Here is an 18,596-nt window from a genome sequence, read left to right on the forward strand (position 1 = left end):
ATTCTCACTAATCTGAACCAATTGCACTGTTGGGGCCCAAGTCAATTTGCAATTGGTTCAGTTGGTCAGAGCATGGTGCTAATAACAGTGAKGTTGTGGGTTCAGTCTCTGTGTGGGTCATGCACTTATGAGTTGGACTCAATGTGGGTCCCTTCCAACTCAGAACATCCCGTGATTCTGTGAATTTGCTTAGATGGCATGGGAGCATTTGACTRTTTGTGCCTGGTGATAGACCAAACACCCCAGAAAACACAGTACATTGCCAAGCAGGAAGAGCATACTGAGTTCCATTMCTAGTTTTCCTTCTGGTACAAAAATCTTAATTTTTAATATTCCGTCTGTAACAGTTTGCCACATAGTAATTCTCCATTTCAAAGAAAYTGGATAAACTTTTAATATAAAATCATATCCATAATCCCTGCTCTCCATGGTGTCTGATCTCCTGCTGTTTTTTAATATGATAGGCCTAGAAAATTCACTTATTGTAATTTTTCTTTTTAAATTACTAAGTCGTAACCTCAAGTAAGGAAAAAACCTTTAGCAGTCCATGCACTGGATGTCACAACGTTCTTCCTCTCTGAATTACACTAGAGAAAGCTTTTCCCTTTAAAATGAACATCAGTAAATATGTTGGCCAACAGTCAGACCCATTGCCATATGTAAACTAAATGCAGAGCGGTCTGAGCAAGAGCAGCACTGATGTCAAAACAGCACCATCCCTGAGYGAGCGGCTTTGAGGAGATCGGCTTAGAAAGTTTCCAGTAGAACACCATTCCAACAGAAAGTGCTGACTTGATGAAACCCAAAATATTCCACAGGAATGTGCTAATTCAATCAAAACCTTTGAAAGAGGAAAGGCYGGCTTGCCAAGCCAGCCAACCAGTCTAGTGMGCTGACTGGCTGTGCCCAGCTTTCYRGGGTCACTGACTTTCCCATCTGGCCWGGTGCCAGGCTGCTATCCCTGCCTTCTGAGGGGCCCTCTAATAATAATAAAAATAATGGAGTCTTACAAAGTGTGCTGAGAAACAAACAAAGGAATTTAGAAATGAAAACCAGAATAATTTCAGAACCAATTGCAGGGTTTCATCAGAAGGAATTGGGTGCATTTGTTGCAAAGCATCTAAAGTCACATCTCTCCTGTGTCTCCTCAATTTTTCATAAAACATCTTCCAGTGAAAAAAGCTGTATCGATATTGTAAYAACACAAAATAAACAACAATTATATTAAAATACCAAACTTCACCAGGCATCTCTAATCACCAGCAAGGAGATTAAGGCAAGTTGCTTACAAAGCACTGAGGAAATWCACATAAATGCCCCTGCCTGACCAAAACACAGGGCTACAGTGTAAGTAACACCTTTCACAGAGTGGTCCCTAACTAGGATCCTGCTTAACTCACCATGACCAATTTGAACAAGATGGTGCAAGGGGCCTCATTTAACACCGTGGAGAAGCAAAAAAGGAACATATTTTAGCGGTCTTTTTAAAAAAAACACCCTGTCAACTAGCAAATAACCCAGTTTCTTCATAAAACTGCTTCTGGCAACCTGTGGTTAACCAGTGCATGGGACCTACTCTGGCTCATCAGCAGCTAACAGTATTTGTCARTTGCTAAGAAAGGTTTTTTAAGACAGTATCACGAGACACCACAATGATTTTTGCACAATACCATTCATTTAACCAGCTTCTCTAAAAAAATGCCTAGATAACTGGCCTATGTGTGAACACCACAAGTAGTTTAAGAAATGTGGAACAAAGTTCCACAGAAAAAAAGAAAGAGCTCTTTTTACATGCCAAATTGAGTCAGCAATGAGATAGCTGTTGCAGGCTAGTCACATGATTTTGAAAGAATAAGGSCAATAAAATGTAATTATATATTTATATGAAAATCAGCACAACTTCCAGCACAGAACTGAGACAATCTTGTGACYACTCTTTCAGAAAACTCATGTAAATCAGACAGCTGCCCAAGTTTGCAGTTCACTGACCCTTTCAACTGCCAATGCAATGCACAAAGGTAGCTCAGAAACCAATTAGAGATTGGCTGGGAGGGCTCATTAATTTATTTAAACTTCAAATCACAACTAAGCAGTCTTATAACATTTTTCTGAGCGAGACTGTATGCCTCAGACTCATTTAGAAAGAAAGATTTGTCTTCTCAGAATGACAAAACACATACAATTTGCTCCCTGGTGTTTCTTAGAAAGGACAACTAATACATTTACGGTACCATGAGGAAACACATCTTGAACAGAAATAGCCATAAGCAYAGTTCAATCCAATTGCTCATTCTCTAAATATCTTTGCACCTGCAAACTCTAAGGCTCCCTTCAACTACTTGCAACACAAAWCTCAGAGACAAAAGAAGGTGAGGGGGGAAAGGGAATAAAAGAAAAAAGATATTTTTCCTTGTAGTGATAATTGGACTAGGAAATATCAGAAGCCAACTCATATTGGCAATGATGCCTGGCTGGTTCTATTTGGGTATATATGGCATAAGGCCAAGATAACAATGAGAAAGTAAAGCATAAAGACATGTTTTCCATTTTGGAAGAAGGTATCAAAAGTTGACAGCAGCATCTTTTCTTCTCTCAAACAAAACTTGAGATGCCCTTGATCTATGGCAAAAAGACAGATTCATCACTGATCTCATGATGACAAACAGCAAAACTGACATAAATAAATGCATGCATATAGACATTCATATGCAGGTCTGGGCCTGAAATCATGGCAGCATTAAGTTATCAATCTGCTAGTTAATTTTCTTTCATTAGYCTCATTAAAGGGACCACAACCGTACCACAAAGTAACAACTGAACACTGCACAACTCAGAAGCCATTTCCTCAATTTCTCTGTGTTGCAGTAATTTAAATAGCCAGCTATAGCCTGTAATTCAAGATTTAGTCCATGACTCCAGGAGCTGACCAACAGGAGCCACAAGGATCAATGTACACTTCTTTGAAGTGTTTATGAAAATGAGACCATATATTCTAAGTAAGTATCTCTCTCAAACCAGCCTACCTAATTTGACAGTTTCCTTATTTCACACTTATATAAACATTTCCTAGAATCAGTTTCYGAGGCTCACTGTACAGCAGACACACTCCTAAACTGAGAGATKATATGCTGCTGTTAAYTCATATTGCATTGCCCAATATGCAACTGCTCTTGTCATGCTGCAGATTATCCAGCGTGGTTTCAGCTGCCACTCACAGGTTTTACTTCTGCACATTTGTTGACTTAAAAAACTATGCAAAGGTAACAAGATGACCCAAAGGAGCTCCAACCAGCAGTGTCAGCTGAGAGAAACAGTGCAGGAAGGAAAAGTCTGAATATGGCACCACTGTGATYCAAACCAACATCACAAATGATACTGAGAGGTTACATTATGTAATTGCCATGTCTTCCAACAAAAGGTAGTTAGCTGAGTGCACTCACATGTACATGCAGGAAGCAGCAGGGGCAAAGGATTTCAGTCAGTCAACTYGTAATTTGTGCACACCCCATTAGATGGATTAGTGCCAGAGCTAGTTCTCTGTCAGTCTGCCTTCTCCTGCTCCACCCTAACTGATCCCAAGTGCATTATCCCACCCTGACTGGGTGACTAGTCTGCTTCTCTTCTCTCTAATGTCCAACATCCCTCAGTACACAGCTTACCTTGGAAAATGCTCAGACCTAAATTTAAAAAGGAAAAACAAACAAAGAAAAAGCCCTCTCTGTTAGATGATGTCAACCTTCTCAAATATATGTGTGGTAACACCAGGAAGAAAAAAGAAATATTTACAGAAGAAAAAAGAAATAAGTACTGTGCTTTCAAATGGATTTCACAACTCTGAGCATATGATTTCAAATTATTTTTGCAATTAAGAGCCAGTAGTATTGGAGAGCATTAYGCTATCCAGACAAAGAATAAGGTGGGCCCAACCATTCAAGACTTGGTCCAATAAAAATTTTCAGTGTAGAATACCACAACAGCAAGGTGCCTGGAGAGTCAAAGAGCCCATAACACTTCAAGGTATTTATGTAGCAAATAACATATGTTGGAAATGACCTTTGGTAGTCATTGGGTCCAACCCTCACTCAAAGCACAACCAAGTTGGACTAAATTGCTCAAGGATGGAGGGTGCACAACCTCTTGAAGTGCCTACTACAGTATTTGACCACCCTCATTATGTGACACTTCTACTTTACACTGAATCAGATTCTTCCCTGATGTAACTTGTGAGCACYAACTTTCAACTTCTTGCTGTGCACCTCCAAAGGAAGTTCACCTCTCTCTCCTCTCTACAATTTTATTCTAACTGCATTCTGTTCTAACATCTGATGACTCACAAGCAATAATCTCACTGAAAATGCACTGTAGGATTTTCTGCCAAAGCAGTCACTAAAATTTCAGGAAGATTTTCTAATTCCTAGTTTCCCGAAGCCTTTTTGTGTGCTCGCCACAGAACTGAGTGCCAGCCTAAGCCACAGTGACAGAATGGTTTCATCCCAGTGGCAGAAGCTTGATTGCCAGTTTGCCTTGCATGACAGGCTGCCTAGGAGAACTTAGTARTACGGGGAAGAAACAGCACTACTACAGGTGATTCATTTGATATTGGCCAGTTTGATTAAAAATAACAAAAACATATAACCAATCTTTACAAAGATTCACATATGGAATCTGCTGAAGAAGAAGTTCTTTAGTTCCTTCAAGAAAGAGTAATTTTCTTGAAAAATATGCAAATACACAGCATGTCAAGCAACAGTCCTTAATAAAGTCCCCAGGAGACTCAACTGACCCCCCTCACGACTTGATATCATTAGATGAAGGGACATGTAAGCTACACGTATCTCAAGTGGACAATAAACACATACTAATCAATCATCAAAAAATGGAATAAAGACATTCAAATAAGAATAATTCTATATTTGAGAAATACAGGGCAAATTATATTGGCATGCAGTATAAAAAGACCAAGTTCTTAGGAATTAATTTAAAAAAATAAACAACAAGCAAAAAACCCCCAATAATTTCTGAGTCCACCAAACTAGTTAACAGAGTATCTTATTAAGTAAAGTATTATTATCACACTGATATTTAAAATTAGTAAATAATTATCAGCTTACTTCTTTCTTACCATTGTAGGTTATCCTTGGTTTTGTCAAACACATCACAAGATGTAAATCCATTTCGTCAGAAGATACAAATTTTGAACATACAGGGCACTTGAATCCTATGGAAAATAAAAATATGTGTGAGCATACTCAAGCATGTAGCAAATAGATATATCCAAGCCAAAAAGCTATTCTGCAAACATTAAAAGAAAGAAAATAAAAATCCGGGGAGCTTTTCAGTTTTGACCTGGCATTTACTAATAAATACAATGCCCTTGATTTCACAAGACATCAAAATGAACTATTGTTTCTAGAAATCATTCTATTGACAATTGCAAACATTGTCAGCACCTCTGCAAACAAACTTTCCTAACAACTTTAAGGACTGTTTAGGGCAGGAGCAAGAGGAKCATATGACTCTACTGAAACAGGAATTAGAAATGTATGGAGGACATAGCCATTAAAATTTGAACAGGAACCCTGAATTAACATGTTCATTTTTACCTGGAATTGCACTGAAACTTTAACTAAGGATCTGAGTTTYACATCTCATCATACAAACTTCAGCATCTTTTACCAGTCTGGGGCACTGGGAAAATATTAACTCAGGGGTGTTGCCTCACCTACTGAATCACTAATATTTCCTGTAGCACTGAATTTGTTTGACTGCTCTCATCCTAGCCAAGCATGACCTTGTTTAGCTTTTGAGGTCACCGCCTCARGCAACATGGGGTAAAGAATAATTAAGACAGTCTGGATCGTGATGCAACTGCATAACAGTCTATGACAAAAGTGCTTAATACCTTAATTTATGTCATTGCCAAAGACAGCAGTCTTCTAGTTACAGGACAAGATCAGCTGGACAACTTTTACAGTCCACAGAAAAGCCTGATTGACTTTGATCTGCAGAATAATTAACACGTAAGTGAGAGAAAAAAGAACCCACTAACTGGGATCTTGATGCATAGTGGTTAAGGAGTACACCTACAGGCAGATTGCCCAATAGGACAACATTTGGCAAAATTATCTAAACTACATCCACACTCATTACAAAGGCACAACTTTTCCTCTGATGCTGTTGAGTAATGATGCAGGCCGGTATAAAAGGTTACTGTACCTTCCACCAACATGCCCATCTGGGCCTGCTCCCACATGTTTTAGTTTGTTGCCCTTACTTTTGTACTTCTAACCTTGGAAATCCACAATAAATTGAATCAGTCAAGGATGACAAGCAACTTCATGCTGCACTTTCAAGTTACTGATGCCTGAGAATTTACATCTTTACTGTTAATTATTATCCAGATGTAGATCAAGCAACTAACCTGAAGCATTAGCACTTGATACAAGTACTGCACCTTCCTTTATCAAGAAAATGAGTTATTTCTTATGGGCAGCTAATAGGAAGCAAGGCAAAGAAGGCAGCTAGTAACCATAAGAAACTCAAGGCAGCAGCTGAACATGTGCTGGAAACCACTTCCTGAGATAAAGTATAGTTCTGCTTCTTCCAATTTTAGTCATATCTATTTCTTCTTTGTGTCAATCTTACACTTCAGTTTAAATATTGCTCTTTCCTTAATTTTAATCCTCCGCCCCTAACCCACATCTTTACAAACAGTTACAACCACAGATCAATAACCATAGCACAGCCAAACACAACTTTTGAAAAAAAAACATGTTGAAAGGATTAATTTACATGTTGAAAGCTTTATCAGTAACCTTTCAGCCACTGTGCAGCCTCCTTCAACCAGGATACATCTCAACATGACTAAAATCGAAATTAATGCCTCAGTCCTCCAAACTCATAAACCTACCCATTACTGTTTTGTTATGGGTTTCTTCAGGGTAATTTTCTCTCACTCTTTAYTACCTTAATCCTGCTGATTACTGGGTTTTGACTAGACTTAAGACCCATGCGTTATTCTCATTTATTTTCTTCTGTAAGGTGTAATTGACAACAGTTTGATGTGAAAAAGGCTCTAACTTCCTTATAGTCTTCAGACTGAGTCCTGCTGTGACAGAAGGGAGTGTTTGCATTACAGCAAGTTAACATTCATGTTCATGGCTAGTTAAGCACCGAGATAGTCATTAACAGGTTCCCTCTGCTTTCTGGACAGAACTCYTCTAGCTTATCCCCCAGCACATGTAATTGGGAGTGACAGTGGTTAGGGACAACCACCAACACGTCCTTAGAAGCACTGTTAAAATTAACAGCATTATTAAGAAGGTACATATCTTGGAGGAAACACTCTAACCCAAGTAAAATACCAGGGAGAGCTTGAGTAAATAACAATGATAATGATAACAATGATAACAATGATAACAATAATATCGTTTTTATTTAAAGCCATGCTTGAAGATAGACAGCTGTGAAAAATCTTTCTGGTTATCCACCTTGAGTATTCAGATGAATGTGCTTTTACTACCATGCACCTGCCTTTAAAACCTAGTAAATTATCTGCATCCTAGCAATATAGTAAGTATTTTAACAATAGATTTTGTTGTGKCTTGTTATGTATCAGGGAGAATGTGAAGGTAATGGTTAAACAACCTCCTGACACAGCAAGTCTGGGATACCTGATTGCTGTAGYTCTACTCAGTGTGCAGAACTCAAGAACCCAAAGAATAAAGGACATCGCACAAGGAACAACTCAGCTGACAGAGGTAAATGGTGTATTTGTGGAAAATATGCTTTTCCAGTGGCTAGAATCAGCTGCATGACACAGACTARCATAACAGCAGAAAAAGAGCCTTGGGCTCACAACACTTGCTGAAACATTCTTTAAGTACAAGAGAAATCCAATTTCTCATTCCTTCACAATGTTCCACTAAAATCCAGCTCCTGGATTTAGCCATCCTCCCCARGAGATGTATAGTGTAAGTTTTGTGTGAAGGAAATTACCATTTCCAACTCCTTTCAGTAACCTCAAAGAACAGAGTATTTTGACTACAGACACAATATTTACTTTATTCTAACGGTACTTGAAAAATGTAAGTAAGTAAAAAATCAAAACCGTCCACAAGCCAGTTAAAGGTCCTTTAAAAAGCTGGTATTTCCCCACCTTTCCTCAAATCAGAAGGCAATACTTTCATGACCCAGTTTACAATTAAGTACTCCCTAAGAACAAAGACTCTATTGTACCCCTGCCCAGCAGGCTAACATCATTTATAGCCTATGTTTGTTTTTACCATCATCTCAAGGAACAATTCCAATAACTTAAAGAAAGCTTCACATGAYTTTAACAATCAGAAACAGGTCAGAAATAACTTGCTCTCTACATGACTTGTTTTACCGAATTTTGTAGATAAAGAATGCATTCACAGACATTTGGACAAGAAAGAGGAAGCAGTTATCAGATGAGGTAGCATCTTATGAAGTGTCTTCAAAAAACCTATGAAACTCAAATTACTCCTTTCTCACTCTCTTTAMAAAGACAGCACAACAGATAATATACAATTCTAGGTAAGAAACCAGCTCTTAGGAAGAAGTTGCTTTCACAGCATCCCTTATTTTTATCCAAGATGACAAGCTATCCATCCCCTTTCTATTAGTGTTGATACTGTCCACACATCTCCATAGTTTTCCTTCCTTCTCCCATAGCAGAGAACTCTGCTTGTGACACACKCTAAGTCAGCCCAAGAACCACCTCTCACCCCATTCCCTACATACAGAAGTACAGCACTAAAGAACTGAGCACCAAAACCAAGCAACCACACACCTCTAGCTGACTTTTACAACTGCATSCTTAGGAGAGCAGGGAGCCAAAATCTTACAATCTCCCACCATCTAGTTTCACAACCCCAACTACAATACTGAAAGTAACACGTTACTTAAAATGAAACCAAAATCCTGGGAAAAAAGTACAATTACAAGAAATGGAGACAGAACAGAAAGTTGCAGTACAGCTATTAGAAAATCCAAAGGTGGCACAGAAAATTTGAAATAACTAAACCTGCCTAAATATCAGAACTCATATCAGAGGTGAATTCTGTCTCTCATTCTCTCTTGAATGTATCACCTTCTTCACATTCGGCCATCTTTTGCAAGTGAACCTCCAGTTACCCAAGAAATCCCATCTTCATTCACATCCAACTATCAAACTCATAATTTTTATCTCTGGCAGGCTGGGGAACGAACCACAGGGAYAGGCTGATGAGTGGCCACTCGTTCTGTCTCTACCAATTTCAGCCTCTTAGTGATACCTTGCTRTATTTGCCTTGCTTTGCAAACATCAGACTGCTTAACTTGCACTTCAGCATAGCAGAGCAAACATAAAACATCCAATGAATACGAAACTCCTGGATCTCTAAGATTTTTTACAAAATCATGCTAGCACTTATTCTGGAATATCTAGTTTGTGGTGCAAAAAAAGAGAACTGCTAAGAGCTTCCCGACAACACAGTGCAGAGTGTCATAGAATTGCACATAAAGGAAACACGTTGAAGCAGTGTTAGAGTTGCACAGCAGAGTGGATCATCCTTTCAGTCAGTATTAAGCAGTTGTAGCAAGAAGTAAGCACAAATAAAACCTGCACCAACAYAAAAGATTGAATCAGCCTGATCAGAGTAACTTTTCAGCAGAAAACATCAACTGGAACACTGCCAAAGCCAAACTAAAAGTAGAGTGGGAGCAGCTGCTCTTTTAAAGTATGCAGCATATTACTATTTTAAGTCTTTGTATCCTTGTGTTTTCAAATAAGACAGATAAATCCACCTTGTTTTGCATTTAAAGAAGTCATAAGAAAAGAGAAATCCTTGTATCTACACACTTTTTCTAGAGTGTATTTGAGAATAAGAAGCCTGACAAATGTTACTTGCATATTCACACATGATCKCTGGTACTTAGAAGTTTAGACAATCTGGAAGCACAGCATCCACTAAATACAATGGTATGAGGGTGGTAAGAAAGCCTGCKTAATGACACTAAAAGGAAACAATACAACACAAAAAAAAAAGGTCAATTACTTCTTATGTGTTCAGTAGACATGGAAACCAGTCAGTAACTGCTCAGTGCAAAACACATGTACACATATTGGAAAGTCTGCACCCTTTATCATTTTCCCCTGGTCTGAAAAAAAAACCAGGTTACTCTAATCTTTCCTCACAGGCCCTGATGCCTAAACCTTTTATTCCTCTTGCTGTCCTCTGGCCTCTCTCCAGCCTTACCGTGGTGCATTGCCAAGAACTGGGCAGAGTTTTCAGGCTAAGACTTCACAAGTCCTAAGCAGAAATTAATACTTACCTACCACATTGTTCCATTACACTAGGTGTTAGCTATATATAGATCTATCTATACACAGCGATAACTCTTCTATGTGTGTATATATAGGTAGGTACATTTTGGACAAACCAAGAGGTGATTGGCTCATTCTTCTCATGTCTCACAGCAACCTTCAGCAGAACCATTGCTAGCCAACACCCATTTTTAGTGCTATATTTCTGCTCACATTTAGTAACTCTTATCTTTTTTAAATCAATTATGAGCACTCTTCTGACTTGTTAAAAACAATTATGAACACAAATTTTGCCCTTCATAGTGTTTACAAGTTTAGCATTTTTAGTTTTTTCAAGTGCTTAGCCTCCAAAAACAARTTGACTGAAAACAGACCCAAAGCAGACCACTGTGAAGCTTGATTTGAATTGCTTTCCTAGAGCAGCTGCAGGATTTTTTCCCCCCAACTATTCAGCATCCACCTACTTTTTCACCTAGACCAAACTCTCTAAGTTGGCTATTAAGAATATATATCAAAATAGCAKAAATATTTGAAAGTCAAAGCATAATGACTCTACTTCTTCCACTTCTTCCTTCTCTATTCAATTGTGTTGAAGACTATGAAGTGAGACTTTAAGAACAGCAGAAAAATAAATGGCAATAATTCACATTTTCATGAAGTAACAGTTCTGGTCAAGACACAATTCTKTTACTCCCTTCCTCTGAAAACTAATTTGTAAAGCTTGAAGAAGCTAAAAAACAAAAAAAAGAAGCTGTCCAGTAAAGACCACGTGGTCTATCAGAGTTATTTGCCCACAGAATTCTGTCTTCTCCTCAGACAGCTGAAATGGAAAAAGAGAATRAGTAATTCTGGAAGCTCAAAACCAYGAGGCTTGGTACATGAAAGCATATTGCTTTAACACAGCTAACACCTTACCTGACAAGTTTACCCTAACCATCAAAGAGAATATGAAAATTCTTTCACCCTAAATTCAAGAACAAAGAACTAGCRTTTAAAAATGTCTTTAAGTTAGAAAGCAAAAGGAAAAAAAAGCATCACCAGTTCCCTAGGAACCTTCTACAGGAAAATTTCTAGATGTTTTAGCTGCCAATATCAATGGCTACACAGAGAAAATTTGCCATTTTATGGACATACATTTTCTATTAAGGAAGAAAATGCCCCATTGAAAAATCCCATCTAGTTCTCTACCTTCCATCYTTCCTTATGTTGTCAATTGTTTAAGCCAGGAGAACACAGCACTGTCTGGRAAGACTTCAGGAGATGAAAAGAAATAAATACTCTCCTCACTTTAGGAGACAATAGGAAATCAGAAATAAGGAGCACAACACAATCTAGGCTCTGGAAAACTGAGCCACAATAAGAACAAATAAGGACTTACTGATTTCAGRTTCATAATCTAGCGGGGTCTTCTTCCCCACTTTTGTGCCGTAACACTGAAGTAAACAAATCTGTGAATTTCTTGAGGGAAACAAGGGATTTTTTCTTGTATCTTATTTAAATGCCCCACAATTCAGTCGGAAAGGGGGGATATATGAAGTGGGGAATAAGAATAAACCTGAACTATTTTAGTTATGGAGTTCTGCAGAATAATTAAAAAAGATACATTTGGATAATACTTCATCTCCTAAGCAAAAASTTATGAAAGACAGAATCTTATTACATAACTTCTTCAGCTCCCTTCATCTTGTAAGTGGGAAAGTTAGATYGTCAGTAGCAGTCACTGAAAAATAACGCAGGACAGAATGAAGAAGAGAAATTGAACAAGGCATTTTCTAAACAAAGCCTTTATCAACTGCACAACTTCAGGTGTCTAATATCAACATAAAAGTAACACATGATGATGATTATAATTGACAGCTGCACAGTTTTAGAAAATGAATGAATGCAATCATTGAGAGAGGAAAAAAAGCCCAATTTTAATATATCTTGAAAACCAGAAGATGAAATTACAGGCAGGAAAGACCTGTGGATAGACTGATATTAACTTGTAACAGAAAAATAAGAAGAGCTGTTGTTAGAGGAACAGCCTTTTAGGAGTGGCATTTCAGATTGATGCAACAAAGGGAGAAGAAAAGATCTTTTTAACTCCACCTGTTTTGTGGGTCTGTGTTACTCTCCCATCCCCTTATCCATAGGGACCTGGAGTCAAGCTAAATGAGAGATTGCTCAAGCCTCYGTCATTCAAAGTTCTAGAGTATTTGCACTTTCAAACTGACAAGCCCATAAACAAGAACAGTTTTAAAAGTGACTTGTATGCTATTAATTCACTCTTTAACTTTCTACTTCATTACCTACATTTCAGACACATCACACCCCTCCCATCAAAGATGCATACCACAATGGACCTGAAGCAGTTGAAGACTGACAAGTGTGAAYATAAACTTTGGTTGGGAGCAAGTCWCYGTTTTCATGTAAAAGGTTCCACCCACACCCTAAATTCAAATGATTTTAGCTTTTGGCTTACGAWGCTCAAGAATCACATTTTCAACTAGCAACTAAAAACTCCACTTATCAGTAAGACTTCACCCAGAAGAGTATCTTTCACTTCCCTTGCATCTTTCTCAAGGAAGGGGGACAGAGGAGAGAACCCAAGGAAACCTCCTCTTTCATGTACGTCTGATGACTCCCTTCCAAAATCTGACTCAAGGACAACAGAGGAAATAACTTTTCRTCTCTCTAATGTCTCTCCATCATCATATCTTTGGCAAGCAGAGACAAGAGCAAGGTCCCTCTCTAGCCACACCGGCAAGGTAACATCAGGAGTATGGGAAGAAACTAACCCAGACAGCATTTCAGAGGCTTCTGTAAACAAGTGGGACCATCTGCCACTCAGGTGAAACCTTATAGAGGTGGGCTATTGTCAGAATGTGAAGTTCAGCCAGGGTGGACATATTTTGGAGTCCAATTGACTCCCCTCTTCAGAAAGCAAGCAGCCAGAAYGTACAGTCAATGGTTCAGGGCACAAACAGATTTTATTTACACTCGGAAGAAAGATCAACCTGTCTAACTAGCTCAGTTCTTGCATTATCAGATGATGACAAATAACTCAGTGCAGGCCAGCTTGGAAGTCTGAAAACTTTTWAGCAAATGAAATGCCTGAAAACTGTTACTTCAGAGATATCCTATGTTCCCATTACTTTTTTCTTCTTAACTCACCTACCACCAGTTCAAGGAAGAATTCTCTCTCRTTCCCAGTCTCTCCTGAACCTACACATTTAGTTTTTTTCTTTCTTTTTGAATTTTGCTASTCACTCAATTTTCTCTTATTGCCTGGAGCAAAATTTTCCTCAAACACTTGAAAAAGGTCTTTCCACTCATCATTTCGCAATACAAGTGGAGGAAGACAGATAGGACAACTGTGTTGTGTTGTCAGAAGGCACTTCTTGAGTAACTGAGTAATTTGGCAAGACAACTATAAATTTTTAAGTGTAGGAGAACCAGTTTGTCTACACTCCCCTGCCCTACTTCATGCTGTCAATAAAGTCACTACCTTCAAAAACATACCAGGGTTAAAGAAAACTTTCCATTAGAAATCACATCATTGAAAAGAGAGTGTAGGAAGAGCTGCTCCAAGATCAGAAGAATCAAGTCCTACTTTTTCAAAATGCATAGGCAGAAATATCTTGAAAACTTGTACTGTACAGTGCAACAAATCTGACCAAAATTACATGAAGCACAATAATAAGAGAGGAGGGGATGGCTATACCATGCTGAGAATATATTTAATGATAGCTAAAAGGGAAGAGGTATGATGTGAAAATGGCTGAATAATGGCTGACAAGGATGACTMAACTGAACATGTGAAACAGAGCATCCTGTTGGACGCAGAGAAGTCTTCTGAGCAAACTGGCCAAAATGCATACGAGGTCTTATGAAAAAAAGAAATGGGAGAGACAAAGTAAACACTGCACTTGAAACGCAGCAGACAGGAACAAAGGAGCAAGCCCCAGGAGAAGGCAGCATCTTAGAAGACAGYACAGATAATGATGCTGCTTGAAAGCATGCAGAAGACAGTCTCTCGGAGAATCTGAGAACTATTACTCTACTACACAAACAAGGCAATAATGGAGACCTGAGAAAGCACAGCATTTACAGACAGTTAGTCTGCTGTCTACAAAGTTTTTACCAAAGTAAGTGAGGGTAAAAARAAAAAAGAGGTCCTCACTAAGGCAAAACTTTGTAAAGTCTGATTTAGTCGAAATACTTACCAATAACCTACTTGTTCCTGCAGAAATAGAGGTAGCAGTGACAAAAAAAAAAAGGGGAAAACCAATCAATGACAAAAAAGTCAGAGTACAAAATAAAAAGATTACATYTGGGAAGAATACATTTAAGTAAAATGTTAAATTATTATGTGGGACATTCTCAGGAGTTTATATATTAATTCCAAACACAATAATTCATTTTTTGACAGCAACATTCAATTATATACCAAAAGCACTTATTATTACATTTATTATTCAGTGTAACAGGAAAATTTTACCTATTACAGTTTCAAGAAAGTCAAGCACAAAGATTTTAAAGCATATTTGTTTTCTTGTGCTTTTTATCTCATTTTTTCATCGCACATACAAGAATTTTTTATTACTTAAGCACAACAGCAGATTTTTCTGTATTATTATACTCCTGTATATATTATTATAATACTCCTGTATTATATATTATTATATTATTATAATACTCCTGTATTATATGAAGGGGGTATTTTCCCCCTTCATCTCTGAAAAATAGCAGTCCTCCACAGAAGACTATTTATTAATTCAGCAGGGACATATCTAACCAATGTACTCATTTATTTTCATCCACTTGAAACTGGTGAGTAAGCAGGGCTGGTTGGTTGGTTGCTTATTTGGATTGGGGGGAGGGGGTTGTTTTGTTTTTTTGGCAGGAGGCGGGGTGAGGTGTGGTTTTTGTTTGTTTGGTTTGGGTTTTTTTACCCAGAGTATGGCTTATGAATAAGAACTGAACTTATTAGAAAAGTCTGAGCTGAAAAATACCATTCATTGTCAAAACAAAGCAATTTTGTTTAAGGATTAACTTTTTATTTAAAAGTACTGACATCTCTACTAACTATAAAGCAGCCTTTTGTTTTTAAATGGAAAATTCAGTTAAGAGGAATTCACTCTACATTGACCCATCTATTCTTCACACGTGCAGAATATTTACCTTAGTGCATGAACTATTGGCCAAACCAGGGTGTTGGATCATAAGAAGCCAGACATTTAGCATAATTAAAGAGAATATTGCAAAATGGGGAGAGGTCCAAGGGCTGATTACAAAATACGTTCATTTCAAAACGTACACTGGAATGAGACCATTAAATTCCTCAGTATTAACATAATTTGAGTGTGTAACATGAATAACATACAAACTTYGGGAAAATGTGTTTTGGTAAAAATTTTTGCTTAAGTTTCAATAACACACATCTATGTAATGTAACCACTAGTTTTCCAAAACTTCCTATGTCTAAGACAGAACCTTTTAAGAATATTTGGAAATGTACCATTGTGAAGAAAGCATCCAAATGCCTAATAAGAGGAACAATAAAGAAGATGCAAGATTAGTTCAGAAAAAGACAGAACTGAAGTAAAAAATATATAACCCCGCAAACCAAGTTTCCTTAACTATTGTCAGTAAAAAGTGAAGMAAATCTAGCTATTGAGTTACACGCTTCAAACATATAAATGACAGATTTGTCTATATTCAGCCTTTCCCCTCTATTAAGACAGTACACAGCGCGCATAACATATTCTGCAAAATCTTCAAAAACATTCATAAATCACAAACTAACCAAACTTTCAAGTGATGTGTTACACCATAGCAACTAAGGCAGAAATGTAATTCTTGCTTTTGCATTGCTAATATGTCACTGTTTGAATAAACTGTTCTTATTTTCTGTATCACTCATATTTTAAAAATCCTTTGTAAGGAATGCTACTGAGCATTTCCTTTTTTTTTTTTTTTTTTTTTTGCTGTTTACAACTGCTGCATTGGTCTATCAGTCAAACTGTTGGGAAATTGGATTAGTTACCCATTATAAACATATTATAAAAAATATCATTTTAACAGGGATCTGCAGTTGGAAAAAAAATGGATTAAATGATATATTGACTTTTCAGCAGCTTGGAAAAATGACACAGTAACTCAAATGTTTTTAATTATCTAATTACACCTTTCATGTAGAGTATTATATGCTTTCATTGCTTTACACATCCATAAGGCTACTCAAGGTACGAGAACCTGCAAGTGTTGAAGAAATGTTTTCTTCACTGTTCAAAGAAAATAATGACCTGTCCTTTGATATATATAAGCAATACTCATAAAAAAAAAAAAAAAAGGAGACACTGTCTCGAGTTTGAAAACTGAGATAGCATGAAACTGCAACATGATAATGAATTATGCTTTAATAAGAAAAGTTGTTGGGGTTTATGTTTTATGTTTTGGGTTTTTTTACAAGTGACTAAGAAGCAATCATAGTATTCCTATTTAAGGAATGTCCTTATTAGATCAGAATCACAGCATGCCAAATGGTACAAATAACGTTTTTTCACATATATGTGTTAGTCCCTCCTCCAAAGAACTTACACTCCAAAATAGACAAGAAAAAGCAATGGTTACAATGGGAAAAATGTCTCCATTATACAGTTCAGAAACACAGAAAGAAACTAGTCCTACCTTACACAGAAAGTCAAACAAGTCTCTGGCAGTCACCTTATACAAAAATGCTTATTTGCTCACGACAACATTGAGACAAGGTCACAGAAAAAGTAAATCACTTATACAAATTTCCTCTGCCTTCCCAYGTAGCACTGCCTTCTTAACCAGCACCTTACCTAATGAGTTAGTAGGGTTCTACCACAGGTTCCTAAATCCAGTGACTGGGCAGTTTAAACATAAATAATAAAATGCTCAATAAAAAAAAAAAGTATTTTGAAATAATTGAAAAGCTCTTTAGAAGAGTTCTTGATGGCAGCATAAACAATGCCTGAGTTTAAGCCTACACTTCTCCCAGCTTATTTACAGGTTCATCCCTTCACCTTCCTTCTCTGCTGTATTAGCCAGTTTGGAGAAGGACAGGACCTAAACAGCAGCTAAAGGGCAAAGACCAATAAGGGCCATTGAAAGAAACCCTTCCATGATACAAAAACTCCCAAACAAACAGTTCAAAAACCCATARTAAAAAACTGTGGACTTACAGAACAAGAGACAAGCTAACAAAGGATGCACCAAATACGTACTATACACATACTTCAGCAGCAAACAACTTTCTTATTAAAAAAAAACCAAAAAAACAAAAATAAACCTGTCCATGATACACATGAAATAACCCAACATGTAGAATTTAATTCTCTTCAGAGAGGCACTCATAAATTATTTCTTAATGCCTCCCACACTTTAGACATCTAAAGTCTTGAGGCAGACTACTTAGGACAGCTACTACCACTACTACCCCAATGCCAAAATGCCTAGAGACACAGATTTCTATCRGTCTTCTAATTGTAGCCTTTCATTCTAGGTTGAAATACATAACTTTCAAAAATATTCTGTGATGGAAACAATAGTTCTCAAAAGCCACTTTTGCTTAAGCAAATCAWTCCCCAAGCAAGAAAAATTTCACACTGCCAAGTATTCAGGCACTGAATTGCCACATTGTTAATTCTAACATTTAATGTMATTTATAGGCATTTTTCTTTTTCAAATTAAACCTTCTCCTTTATCTAAGAGGAGCATTAGTACCTCAAAAGGCTTCTGTTTCAGTAGACAGAAGATATATGTTAAATGTCTTATAAAATAAAAATTCCCATGATAGTCTTGATGTATAAAAAATCTCTCACACTTAAACTGTTACCAGTTTTCTAAAAGGGTTTCTTATTCCRGATTTTAGGAGAGGTCAAAGGAGTTGTTTTCACATAAGAAGGCAAGTAAATCCACTACACACAGGCTAATGTAAGAAMAACTTGAAAAATTTCACAATATGGCCACACACAAAATAGTGAGACTAAGCCAGGTGTAAGTCATGAGCTCCRGTGAAAAGACAGACTTGTTCCAGTTCTCCCATAGCAAACTCTATCCACATTAAAGGCTTCTGAAAAGTAAGTCATAGGCATGTAAAGGACAGCCTCTGCCTCCAGGCTTTGTGGGTCTATCAAGTCASTTCTTTTAAAAACTTGCCTTTAACTACCATTTTTGGGAATGCTTAATAAAAGCTCCAAAGGGAAGCCTGGCATTCCTCCCAGTCATCACTAAAACATACTCTTCTCTCTAG

At 37.4% G+C, this 18,596-nt stretch overlaps 1 protein-coding gene across 1 annotated transcript in view; it reads right to left on the reverse strand.

The window, feature by feature from the left end:
- The window catches only part of ZNRF2 (zinc and ring finger 2), a 59,304-nt gene that overhangs the window by 22,470 nt on the left and 18,238 nt on the right, over nt 1-18,596 (reverse strand). The window contains exon 3 of the mRNA XM_057372726.1: nt 5,123-5,218. Within this exon, the coding sequence (XP_057228709.1) occupies nt 5,123-5,218 (96 nt within the window). The remainder of the gene's footprint in view (nt 1-5,122; nt 5,219-18,596) is intronic.

The sequence above is a fragment of the Malurus melanocephalus genome, unplaced genomic scaffold (genome assembly GCF_030028575.1).
Source record: "Malurus melanocephalus ecotype Western Australia unplaced genomic scaffold, MMel_1.1 scaffold_177, whole genome shotgun sequence".
Taxonomy (NCBI): Eukaryota; Metazoa; Chordata; class Aves; order Passeriformes; family Maluridae; genus Malurus; species Malurus melanocephalus.